Here is a 13,043-nt window from a genome sequence, read left to right as displayed (position 1 = left end):
TGTTACAACTAAGTCGGCACCCATCCTTCACGTCTTCATAAAGGCCTTCATATCTCTCCCTTCAGTTATCTATACCCATTGGACTGGATGTGCCAACCTCTTTGCATCAAGCACTGTTTCTGTTTATTAAGTAAAAAATATCCTTTGGATTCTAGCCACTGTAACAGCATGTTAATATTAAATTTTTCCATGTGCTACTTTAAATGCCATGCCCCCTGCCATGTGAGCTACAAGGCATACATATGGGTAATTTATTATTATTTAAAACGGAGGATTAGACCTCTCAAAAGAGTTTACTTTCAGAGGTCGAACTGCAGTTGTTTTCACTGTTACAGTCAGGCTACAATTAAATGCCTGGTGCCAATAGGCCTGAGGACAATTGGTGCTGCAGTACACTAGTGACATTTAGCTTTCAGGCCCTGGGTACATTTTGTGCCATATAGTAGGGACTTACAGGAAAGTTAAATATACCAAATAGGAGTATGCCAATTCACCCCTTATTTAAAGGAGAGGTACAGGCACTTTACTACTTGTTAGCAGGGAAAAGTGCACGGAGGTCTAAAGCAAAAATATATAGGGCCCATCAAAAGGTGACAAATCCAAAATTGCCACATAAAAAAGATGGATTCCCTACACCTGCCAATACAGAACCTATTGGGGAGTCCTTGGAATCTGCTACACTGACAAGGGAAAGCTTTCATACAAAACCAGGAAAACACCCTGCATGGCAACAGTTGCTACAGGAAGGAGGCCTACAGTAGAGTTTATGCAGGTACCCAAAGCGTTCCTTAGCCTGATAGGTCTGTGTATTCAAAAAGGAGGTGCAGACTGCAGGCTGGATGTTTTAGAATATTTTGGAATGAAGGATTACTGAGTGTCCAGTGAGCTGTTATGCCTTAATTTGGCTCCAGCCAGCAAATGGTAGTGCTGAAGTGTCATTGAAAAAAATCATGTGAACATGGCACACAAGATTCCATTTACACAGATACTAGGGGTCAAGAAGATATAAGAAAGACGGTTTATCCACCAGCTTCATGAATTTTGAAAGTTCCCAGGTAGTCTAATTTCTGACATGGTCCTAACGTCATCTTAATAAACATGAAAGCAAAGTGGGACAAATGTAGAGTAAATTATGAACTCTACACCTTGTACAACTCTCAGCGCAAAGGTCTCTTTATGTTTTTTGTTTAAGTGCCTAAGAGCAGGGTGGATAAGATTTAGGTTCCACTGCGGACATCCTCCTTCTAAGTTGGCTTTTAGCTCAAGGGGAGAGGCCACATAAGTGTGTTGGATTCAGCCCCTTTGAATTACATTTTGGCCATTCTGTATGGGACTACCTTGTCCTATGGTTGAGTATGTGCTGGAGCTTTGGAAGAAGGTGGCCGAACCCAAAGCTAAGTCAAACCTCTAGGCTATCCAGGAGCTCATCAGAGAGTGCATCATAAGAAGACCACTCTGGTAAAGTACCTGGAGGGTAAGGAGGACCTGATCATGGAACCAACAAAACTGCATGCTTTAGAGGAATAAGGGGCAAAGCACATTAAACTACACTGAAAAAGGAACAGTGATGCCAATGATGCCAGATATATAATTCATGTCATGCCAATTTGTGAGCTGGCTCAAGCCCAAACACCAGTGGGAGGAACTTGCAGCGCTTCATGCTGCTCCAGGCAAGGATAAAGAGAAAGGTGAACTCCCTGACATGCTGTGAATGGTCATCAAGATGGCTCATTGGCTCAACAGAGAAGAGTGAAACTCCCCCAACGTCACATGACAGCAATAAGTGGAATGTAATTCCTTGTTACAGCATGTCTCTTTGATACCTGGTCTTACGCTGTGGTGCAGCCAAAAAAGACACATAGAAGACAATCTACCCGTATAGTCAAAGTTGTACTGGTATCAGACAAAGCTCAGGAATGCCTCCGGGTTGAAATTTTAAAATATATTATACTAATGCGTTCATTGAGCCCTCTCAGAGCCCCTTGATAAGTCTTTTAGTGCTGGTGTCATAACCGGGGTTCATGAACTTCAGCTTTTGTGTGGACTGCCTAGACCTCAGTGCAGTCATGTAAACTGGTAGTCATGTGATTCCTTGAAACCACATTCTCATTGATAAGTTTAGGACTGCTCTCTTTCTCAGTACATTTACCCAGAAGAGACCGTTTGCAGCGTGTAGGATGCCCTCAAAGAAACTAGTGTGGAGTCTGGGAGACCACTGAGCTGGGCAGTGACACCATCCAGAGGCAATTATATGAGGGTTTGAACAGAAGTTTTGAAATTGCTTTTTGGGAAGACTTGTTTCCCTTCATCTATTAGAGAGTGCTGGTAACAGGCTGACCTTGTTCTCCTGGCAATGTGCTCCTCAAGAGTGAGGTTTGTGTCCACAGTGGCTCCAAGTGACTTTGCACGGGTGAAGATGCACTGAGGATTCCTGCAACTGAGCCAGGTTTGGAATAGTTGTTTTTTGTTATTTTGGGAAAAACAGGGTTTCTGTCTTTGGTGATTTTGAGCTTCAGGTAGGTTTTGGACATCAAGGTCTGGGTGGGTGTGAGGGAGGCAGGGTCCGAGGCATTGGATGCTTTGTAGTGTATTTCTGAGGGTTAGAAAAACCATTTAATGGTGCAGCTAGGCTGTAACTATCAACCTGATCTCAACAGTTCACAATTTTTGTGACTAATAAGAAGCAGTCTTAGGTTATAGTATTTTATCTCCCTACATAGCAACGTATTGGGGCACTCGTCACGTTGCTACTGGCAGGATTAGGAGTTGCAAAGTGACCAATGGGTAAGAACTCACCCCACACAAAAAATAGCATTTTGTTAACTTCTAAAAGAAAGATTCAAGCTCTATAAGTTTTGATAAAAAGTTCAAAGTGTAATTTCTTTGCCTGAACAAACGTCTTCCCCTTCCCACTACAATCTGCCTCATGAAAATAAGTTGCGCTGAGAGTGGGCTTTTGGTGCCATTTCCACGTCATCTCTGCTCCATTTTGGATAGTGAAAGTGCCATTTGTCGGATAAATATCGAGAGCATCCCCTTGCAGGCCGTGGTGCAAGCTGCACTAGTATTATACTGCACTGGATTATCAATCACATGACATTGCGTTTTACTTCTTACGTGGCCGTCGAGAAGGTCAACCTGCCCGATGCCATCATTTCTGCTACCTGCAATGTCATTGATAGGTCTGTTGTGATGGCCTGATAGAGAAAATTAGCAAAATCCAACCAGTAATGTAGCACTGAACTCACACCTATACTCCTAAGATTTGGTGGAATTTAATTGATTGTCTACCGAAGAAATGAACGGAGGATAAATATATTGCTGATATTCTTATTACTCTGCAGTTTCATACTATGGGGAGTAGCCAGCATTTTTCCCATGTATTGTATTTGGCTTGTGGGACAGAGTGTTTGGCCCAGCAATAGAGCCAACATAAAACGGAATCTAGGATTTATAGCTAGCTTGGCGTACCAAGAACCAAGATTTCTGTCTTTTTGGCTATTTCAGTGTAGTCACTTGCCCATCTCTTGACATCACCAAGACATGCTTGAAAGAAAGAATTAAGAAAGAAACGAACAAAATGTGAACAAAGGGACAACAAGTACAGGAAGTTAACTGAACTGAGGTGGGAGCGAAATTAAGAAAAGAACAAAAGAATGACTAAAAAAAAGAACAAGCTAATGAAAACATATGGAGAGGATGAAATACATGTTTGGTAGTCCTCTGTTGAGGAGGATCATCCAGAAAAACGACTTTCAGGTAACAAAGAGGCCGTTAATAGAGAGCCGAGCAAGGTGATGTCTTGCATGGATGCACACAACACTGCCTTTCCTTGACAGTGCTAAGTAACAGCATGTCCATGACTTACCTTTCTTCTGAAGCCTGTGAGGCGGAATATTAGTTACTTGTCTGTGATCAAACCAAATGAACTTTAAAAAAAAAGAAATGCTTCTTCCATACAAATAGAAGTATGGGGACCAGCCTCCTCATCTTCCACTCTTCACAGTCAAAAGAAGGCACCGTGGATAAGATCTATGTGCGTTTTAGAAGGTTGGAGATAGCACAGAGATTGTTTACTGTCACAGCCATACTCAACCCACTTTATCCCTATTTACCATCGGGTACCCTCTGGACTTCTAAGCACTACTTGCGCCAAAACCAGACTTTATGAGGATGATTCTCATTAGTGCACATCAGATCTATTCAGACAGATTTACAGTACTTATTTTGTTAAAATGAGAGGTAATCACGGTTCATAATTTTTCAACAGTGTACTAAGGTGATTGACAATGATAAAGGGGGAGCCATCATCATTTTTGGTCAAGTATGGGTAGTCACATCCCATCGCATTGAGTACTATATCACTGGGGTTGGTTTGATAAATGAGATGATTGCAGTCCTTGGGTTGTGAACGCATGATTCAAGCAGCACAGTGATCACACTCAGTTATAAAAAAACATTAGATTTTGATTGCAATTTGGATACCCAATGTTGAGACTTTTCGATTTGTTGTTGACATTGTGGATGTCTATTGTGCTATGTGAATTCTACTGTTCATTTTCACTTTTACATTTATATGTATTTACGGTGCTTTTAAAATGTGTCTCTTTTAATTTATGACTGTGCCTGTGTATTCTGTCCTTGATGCCAAATATTGTCAGAAAGAGGTGGTATCGACTGCACCAGGTAGATAAGTGTACCCCAAGTTGGGTTGCTTACTGGGTGTAGTAAATACCTTCTACTCTGAGTTGTTTTTAGGTTGGAACAAGGCACAACATGAAGATTTAGAGTTTAGCAATCCTTTTTTCAACCACTTTCCCATGATACACTTATTTTTTGATCTGAACAATAAAAGTTCAAAAGCAAGGATTCCATTCACTTTTCTAGCTTTTTAAGTGTGCCAGGACTACCGCCATTGCAAACAAGTAGATCAACGGCAGGCTGGCTGCGAGTCAAAGCAAGCTGAGGCTTGACGTTATTTGAGCCATCTGAGGCTTCGCCATCAGAAACCTAGTATTCCACCACCTCTACATGAGCTGGGGAAATGGTGAGTTTGGTAGGGCTCCCAGTTCTGCAAAACTTTAAATGATGCCCAGAGTAGAGAAAATAAGACAATGAGATATGCAGCAATGGAAGAGGGCCAGGAATTAACTCGTGACTTCCCCCAAGGGGGAGGAGACATGGATCATATTGTTAAGTGCGCATCAATGAAGATAAGAATGACGTGGACAGAACAGGGGCAGAGGGGAAAGCGAAGTGCTAAGAAGAGGAGCAGACTCTTTAAAAAATTGGGAGAAACATGGGAGAGGAACAAAAGAACTGAGTAACACAGTTTATAACACGTCATGGGGAACACATTTATTTCCAACCACTCAGAAAAGAAGATGGAAAGCGAAAGTGGTAGACGTCGAATTCCTACATATGTAGGTTCAATTTCAGGAAGAGGAAGGTCAAAGAAGGATGGGAAGGAGCACAAACTAGCAAAGAGGCATTGAGCCCCTGAGTATCTTAAGAAAAAAAGAACCATCTTTTTTAAAGTTTGCATTTTTTTTTTACTGAGAAAAGGACTCAGGAAGAAGTGTTATGGTTTGCCAAAGCCTGGAGTTAAACCTGAAGGCTTCCAACGTTAGGGAGACATGAGTTGGGATATGAGGGAGAATTTCTATCCCAAATCGGAACAAGACCAGTCACTGCTGTAAGGGTCTGGACAGGCACTTATGTTGCCAGTCAATGGCTTACTGGAGGCTGGGTCAATGTTGTGAACAGTTAGTGGATTGACTGTACCTCATAGTGCCTTTTGTTGAGCTCCTCACCCCGAAACATGGAGTGGTTGTCCAGTCCTGAATGAAGGTCCATGTTGCAGCCTTCGAATAAGCAAAAAGGAGCAAGACAGGTCAGTGTTTTCAAAAGGCACTTGTTTAAAGGAAGGGGGAAACTTCGACTAACGCTGTGAAGAGGAAGACATGTTGTAACAGAGAGTGAGATGAGGGTAGTGAAATTATGGGAACAACATTACACTCTTGAAAGGCTGAACAAGGCGTGGGAAAGAAATATGTAGTAGAGTACAGAAATTCTGGAGGGTGACTCAGAGTCAGTGCCGGGGTACCTTACAAGGTCAGGAAAGGCAATTGAGGGGAAGGGACACATTGGAAAAATGAGCTAATTCAGTCTGTGCTATTGAAGAACTTGGAGATTTCCCTTTTGAGCAAAGTTCCCACAAAGACAAAAGTACATCTTAAACTCATATGTCATCAGTCGTGGCCTGAGGGGAGAGTATTGAAGAGTCTATATTCAAACATAGGCACAGTGGCGAAATTTGGGGAATGAAGGAAGGGGTATTGAAAAAAAACCAAACAAGACAGCAAGTGGCACACAAACTGGATGTCAGGTTTTTTTTTAACAGTGGGTTACCCTTGTTTGGTAATTTTCTTTTCTTACTCTCTTCTTTTAATGCCTTTTCTGCTCCTGGTGCCAAGATGCTACTGTGAACAAGTGGACAATATTAATAATAATAAAAAATATTATTATTATCAATAGTAATAATGATAATAATAATAATAATCACAATATTGATGATGGTGATGATGATAATGTTGGGTTCAGTGGTAGATACCACTAGGAGACCTCTCATGTGTTTCTAAAATTGCTTTTTTCAGAGGTGGTCTAGGGCAGAACAAATGCTACAATTCCTTGACAAAAAGCTGAGCCTAGTGTAATTTGTTCCTATTTATCAATGAGGAGATGAAAATGATTTCTGAAAGTGAAAATAAGGCTATGCGCAGAGGGAAAGAACTAACACCATCTTTAGAGTTTGCAGGTCCAGATGTGGAAAAGACAAGGACATTAGTAGACAATAAAGGGCTACAGGTCTGGACAGGGCGTTCGAGATCCATTCAATGACTTAGGGCCTGATTTAGAACTTGGCGGTAACGGTCCTGCCATTGGTTTTTCGAGAGGAAACTCGTCGGCGAGCTTGGTGGTCCGCCGCCTGATTTAGATGTTGGCAGTTCCATAGGTAATAGACCGCCCTAGTCCCACCATCTCCCCCAGTAATCCTCACCCCCGGCAATGGCACTATTAGAAATAGTGGCTGGTGCCAGGACTCAAACCATTCTTACTGCCTAGTAAATCTGGATGTGCCTTACCACCAAGCCAGCTGTGGGGGGAAATAAGGTAAAAGGCTACCTTTTTTCCCAATCCCACTTCTGTTTTTGACTGGACATGACTGGACAAGACCTGCCGTCGCTGCTGCCACTGGTACACGGAGAAAATGCAACCCCTCATTGCTGGACTCGAAGATACGGAACCCGCATTGCCTGTGTATGTTGTGGGGTCACTTCATATAGGCTTGGGACCACTGCAGTCATATAGATGTCACAGTAATGTTTTAGAATTACTGTCACATGCATATGTTGGGAACACAATTGGGGCAGACATTGATGGGGACACACTGGTGCAATACACATATCAACATATCACACACATACACAACTGTCATCATGTTGTCAGTATTCATTGCCAGATGAATGCCGCTACCACAATAACGTCACATTTGCAATTGTCAACTATGTTCATATGAGCACACTGCACGTGGACCTGTACTGTTGTGCTACTAGTTGTGTATGTGAGTCAGTATGTGTATGTGTGTGTGTGCAAATGGATTGGCTGGGTGAGGTGGAGGGAGGTGTAATGGGTGATGTGGTTGTGTCAGTCAGATTGTGTGCCACTTGCATATGGGTCTGCTGTTGTTGTATATGTTTGGTTGTGTTGTGTTGCTGTGTGTAACATTCAGGTGAGTGTGGTTGTTGTGTGGTGGCCATTGTCATGATGTGTGTAGTTGTGATATTATGTGTATGTGGATGAGTGTGTAGTTGTGTTGGTTGTCGTGGTTGTGTTGTGTGTGTGTAGTGTTGATAGTGTGTGTATGTTGTGCCGTGGATGTATGGCAATGAGAGTCTTCGGCATGTATGTGCTGTGTTGTGGAATGACAATGGATATTGGTGTGAATGTGGTGTGTTGTGAAGTGTGTTGTGCGGGGGGATACATATGGCTAAGGTACAGTGTGTGTGACTTACCTCTATTCCACAGCCACTATCATTGTTTGATGTCCATTGGGTCCAGTGACGTCCTCCCTCCGTCAACAATACCTCCTGTACAATTGCAACTTCTAAATATGGGCGGCAGGAAACCGCCAGTCTGGTGGCTGGGAAGAGCGCTCAGTTGTGGTGGATAGCAGCTCAGCTGCAATACATCTAAATATGGTGGGCGGACAGCCGTCTGCTTGACGGAGTACTTAGGCACGCTGCTGCTGCAAATTGGCGGTAATACCATCAAGATCTAAATCAGGCCTTAAATGCAGGAGACGAGGGATGTTGTTCTGGGGAGGGAGTGTTGATTTTTACAAGGGGCTTGATTATGATCTTGGCAGATGGGATACTCTGTCACAACCGTGGTGGATATCCTCTCCGCTGTATTACAAATTCCATTATATACTATAGAACTTGCAAAACGGTGGGCAGGATATCCATCACATTTGTGACGGAGTATCCCATCCTCCAAGGTCGTAATCAAGCCCTAAGTTTTTGGGGCTGGGTGGCAGAAATATAAAGATAATGATGAATTATTAGCTCTCTATCATATTCTGGGTGTTCTCTAGACTTCGTGAATTTAAGAGCTTTTTGAAAAATTAGAGCTTCACAAATATTATATAGAGTTGTTAGGAATAATGAACGCTTTAATTAGTGTATACTTCTACTACCCTTAGATAACTGGTTTCTAGGAGAGATTATTGTTCCCATTATGAGATAGGGGATTTCATTTTGTGATTACCATGTTAAAATCACTTTCTGCGTTTTATGAACTTTCCATTTTCAAATTGCTGACTATACTGTAAATATATTTAATATATTGAGATAATTTGACTTTGGATGAACATTCATACTCTCTTGCAACTGTAAATAATATATTGCACTGTACCTAAATTCTCTCTGCACATTTCTAGTTGTTAAGAATGTGCAGGCATTCTTGGTTATTCCTTCACTCAGTTGCACATGAATAAAAAGGAGTTTTGTTATCTTCCATCCACCTTTTCCGTGTGGCAGCTTAAATTGTAGCTGACCAGTATGAAATATGTTTCACATCTGGATATAAGCTATCCCTTAGCTCAGTTTCAATCATGTTCAGTTTCAAACACCGACTATGTTCTTTCATTTGGATTCGTATAAGTGATCAAGAATCTTCTGTAAGGAGATAAGTCATCACTACAATATGTTTGTTCCTCTTCCTTTGAACATTGTGAGCTCTCTGGGCAATAACAGTGCACAGCTTACAGTGCCCACAGACCCTCACTGGTGTTGGATGTCTAAGTGTAATTTTACAGAGCTTTTCAGAGCTTATTAGGAAATCCTTCCCATGCACACTTCACTGTTCCTGTTCTGCTAGAAGGAATGACTTGGTGTTGGGCTTTGCAGGGAACATCTATTTTGGGGGAGCATGCAAGCCATGCACAACTGATACCATAGATATTACTTGCATGCACATCGGATAGCAAGCAGTTGTACCTTCTGAGCCTCGGTGGGCAGGTCATCACTGGAGGAGCTTAGCACAGGCTTGTACGAAACCTTTTTTTCTGGTTCTTCTTCGGAGGAAACCTCCTTATCACTGATGTTACTTGCCAGTTCACCCAGTTTCCTCTTCAGTGTCACCTCTTCCAGGTCAGCATCTGTCTGCGGTTCCAGGCTTGGGGACTAGAGACAATTGGAAAGTTGAAACAGATTATAACTTGACTAAAGACGGAGCTTCATTGAAAGGGGCAGGATTCAAGTATTTTGGAAAAGGGATAGAATTAATAACAAAGGCGCAGCCTGGCCCTGCCTGAACACCTTACCTGTGCCCGGTCCTCCGAATAGGCCTGAGACTGTTGCATCAGATTGAAGCCCCCCAGCCTACCGCCTTTCTTCCTCTTTAGCCACCCTTTTTGCATTTTTTGCTTCCGCCTTTTGGCCCTTTGCTTTTTCACAGTTTACCTCTCTTGCTCCTCTGCTTTCTGCTTTGCCCTCTTTGCATTTCACCCTCTGCCTCTCTTTGCCTTTTGCTCCCCGCTTTTACTCCACTTGTTTTGCCCACTTTGCCGCTTTTTTGCCTGATTTCTTTTGACTCTCTACACTCACTTCTCTTTAGCTTCCTTCAGACCTCTTTCCATTCAGCTTACTTTCTAGTGTCTCTCACTAACACTTTGTCTCACTTTGAGTTTGCCATTCTCATACATGGCAACAGAACTGATTCAGGTGGGAGACTCGATTTTTGTAGAAAGAAACAGCTTTATTTTGGCTGTCTCATGCCTGAAATTGCCTCTTCAATAGAAGGCAAAAGAAAAGGACAGGAATGTGCCATATCTGTAAGCATTCCTGTCCTCTTCCACAGTGCTGGTTCATAATTGGCTGCCCTGCACCAACCAAGGGATCCTTGCACCATGGTGCAAGGGTATCTGTGTTGTAGGAGGAAAGTTTTTGAGCAGGAATGGACACCTTACTGCGCAAAAACAATCAGTGGAGGTGATTTCCTGTTACTATATATGCTGCAGAATGCAGCACACATAGAAAGAGGCACAACAGAGTAGAAATAATGTTATTTCTCCTCATTGCACCTCCCTTATGCCTCCCCTAGGGAGGCGTAGGCTTTCAACGCATTCCCAGGTTTACAGCATGTTGTAACTCTGGTAGTGTGCCAAATGCAATGGGTGCTACGTAGGAACACCCACCGTAACAACCATGGCATGACTCACTATCGCAGTGTTAGTCAATGCAGGAACTTGCGCTGCATTGCTTCGCTCCATATTTACAAAGCCATGAAAAGCCATGCAGGATGGGTTTAAGTGGCCTTGCAGATATGGCCCTGCACTGTGTGTCACAGGATTGTCATTAAAAGTGATGTTCTGGCAGTGCACGGGACTTATAAATAAGCCCCTGTGTGCTTAATGCTGCTTCCTGTGTCTCCTTCCACACACTCCTGTCCCACCTACACCTGGCCTCCTCCACAAGGATCTCCTCTCCCCTGGACTTTCTTAATGGTGACCACAGAGTGGATGTTCAGCACCAAAGGCAGGCCTGTATATGCCCATTCGCTCCACACTTGTGCCCCACACCAGGACCCTGGTACACCACCAACCCACCACAGCCCAAGATGCTACTCAGCTGAAGCCCTCGAAGCCATGAGCACCAGATTCCCTGCACTGGAGTTTGGCCCCCCCTCCCAAGATAGGTGTATACTCCGGTGCCTTGTGCCACTTCTCCTGTGCTTCTCCCAGCCCATTCCCCCAGTTTCCTCCTCCTCCCTCTCACTAGCACACAACCATACCTCATAAAACAACACCACGGTCAACACTAAAACCACACTATCCTGCGCTCTATTAAACACCCGCTCACTCATCAAACACACTACTGAAATCTGGGACCTCCTGCATGACTACTGTTCCTCATTGAAACTTGGCTCAACCCGTCATCTGCCCCAGACAACATAGTGGCCCTCCCCTAAGTACAAAACAGCAAAACAGGACAGAACAAGTAAACCTGTAACAGAAATCATAATCCACACAGAAAACACCACCTTCTCCATTTCATCAGCTAATTTTAGTGACTACCTCAAGCACGCAGCCTTCAAGATCAGCACCTTTAGCCTATAAGGAACCCTACTCTACTTAAATACTGGTAGCAGATCCAACTTCGGGTCCACCCTCACAAATCCCATCACCTGCAATGGTGCTTGACTCCAACTCCTTCATCCTCCTCTGCGACCTCAACTTTCACCTAGAGGACCTCACCAGTACCAATACTACAAACCTCCTGCAAGACCTGAGCAGAACTGAGATCACTCAACAAGAGAGCAAACCCACCTCCTTGGAGAAGGAGTGTCTGGTAGTGGATTAAAGATCACCAGCCTTGGTATTCACGATTCCAATGTTTCATTGCACCAGCCTCCAGCTTCTCAGAACAGCTTTGGACACCATCACTCTTTCTTCCACAATTTAAGTACTGGAAATCATGGTAGACAAACCCAAACCACTGCACCTGGACCAACTATTATGTTGTCCGCTCCAGCTTACACTTACCCAGCCAACACAGAACCACTCTCCACAAGTCCTCCCGGTGCAACTGGAACATGATCCCTGAGGAAGTCTAAATGACAGAACTTTTAGCTCGATGTCTGCCACTCAACAATGACCCTCCTCACTCCATCTCATACTTTAACACCTGGATCACCTTCCACTAAAACACACTGGCACCGTTCAAAACGGCCCCTACAGTTTGGAACAAGCCAGAGGCAAGCTGGTACACGGGAGATCTCCGACTCCCCAAACTCCACTGCAAACAGAAGGGATGCCGTAGGAGACACTCCCACGATAACAATGACATGTGCAAATCAGCCCTCTAGATCTACCACCAACTCAGGACCACCAAGCGAGATTTAACAATAACTGGATTGAAAATAGCTCCAACATCTCGAAAGAAATCTTTACAATAGTGAAGGAATTCATGACCCCTGCCGACAGCTCAACAACCATCACCCCATCAAAGGAACTCTGCACCCAGCTCTCCCAATACTTCAGCAACAAAATCATCACCATTTACAACAACTTTGCACCCCAACAGGACCTATCCACTCTCATCATTCTGCAGTGTGATGAGAAGTACACTCCAAAAACCATTGTGAAATTCTGACCTACCATCACCCATACGGAATCTGCTACCACCATACGCCCCATCCACCCCCCCTCATATTTGTGCCCGAACTTCATCTTCAACAAAGGACTCAACACCATCTGAACCCCCCTCATGGCAATCCTCAATGACTCTCTCACTACAGCCACCTTATCGGATTGCTGGAAACATGCCCCCATCTTACTCCTCTTGAAAAAACCCTCAACAGACCTGAAGACACTGGTGAACTACAAACCCTTCTCCCTCCTTCTGTACCCACCCAGGGTCTTGGAAGAACTCATCAACAATTGACTGGCTAACCAACTAGATGCCAACCACCTCCTGATC

The 13,043-nt window shown here is 43.6% G+C and overlaps 1 protein-coding gene across 7 annotated transcripts in view; it reads right to left on the bottom strand.

Annotated features, from left to right (window-relative positions):
- MLPH (melanophilin) overlaps nucleotides 1–13,043 on the bottom strand; it is a 368,118-nt gene that overhangs the window by 78,696 nt on the left and 276,379 nt on the right. For all 7 annotated transcript variants that reach the window (XM_069225566.1, XM_069225571.1, XM_069225568.1 and 4 more), the window contains one exon: nucleotides 9,561–9,746. In XM_069225566.1, coding sequence (XP_069081667.1) covers nucleotides 9,561–9,746 — 186 coding nt within the window. The remainder of the gene's footprint in view (nucleotides 1–9,560; nucleotides 9,747–13,043) is intronic.

The sequence above is a fragment of the Pleurodeles waltl genome, chromosome 3_1 (genome assembly GCF_031143425.1).
Source record: "Pleurodeles waltl isolate 20211129_DDA chromosome 3_1, aPleWal1.hap1.20221129, whole genome shotgun sequence".
NCBI classification, from domain to species: domain Eukaryota; kingdom Metazoa; phylum Chordata; class Amphibia; order Caudata; family Salamandridae; genus Pleurodeles; species Pleurodeles waltl.
The sequence above is the reverse complement of the archived record's forward strand: the minus strand, read 5'-3'. Positions and strand labels throughout refer to the sequence as shown.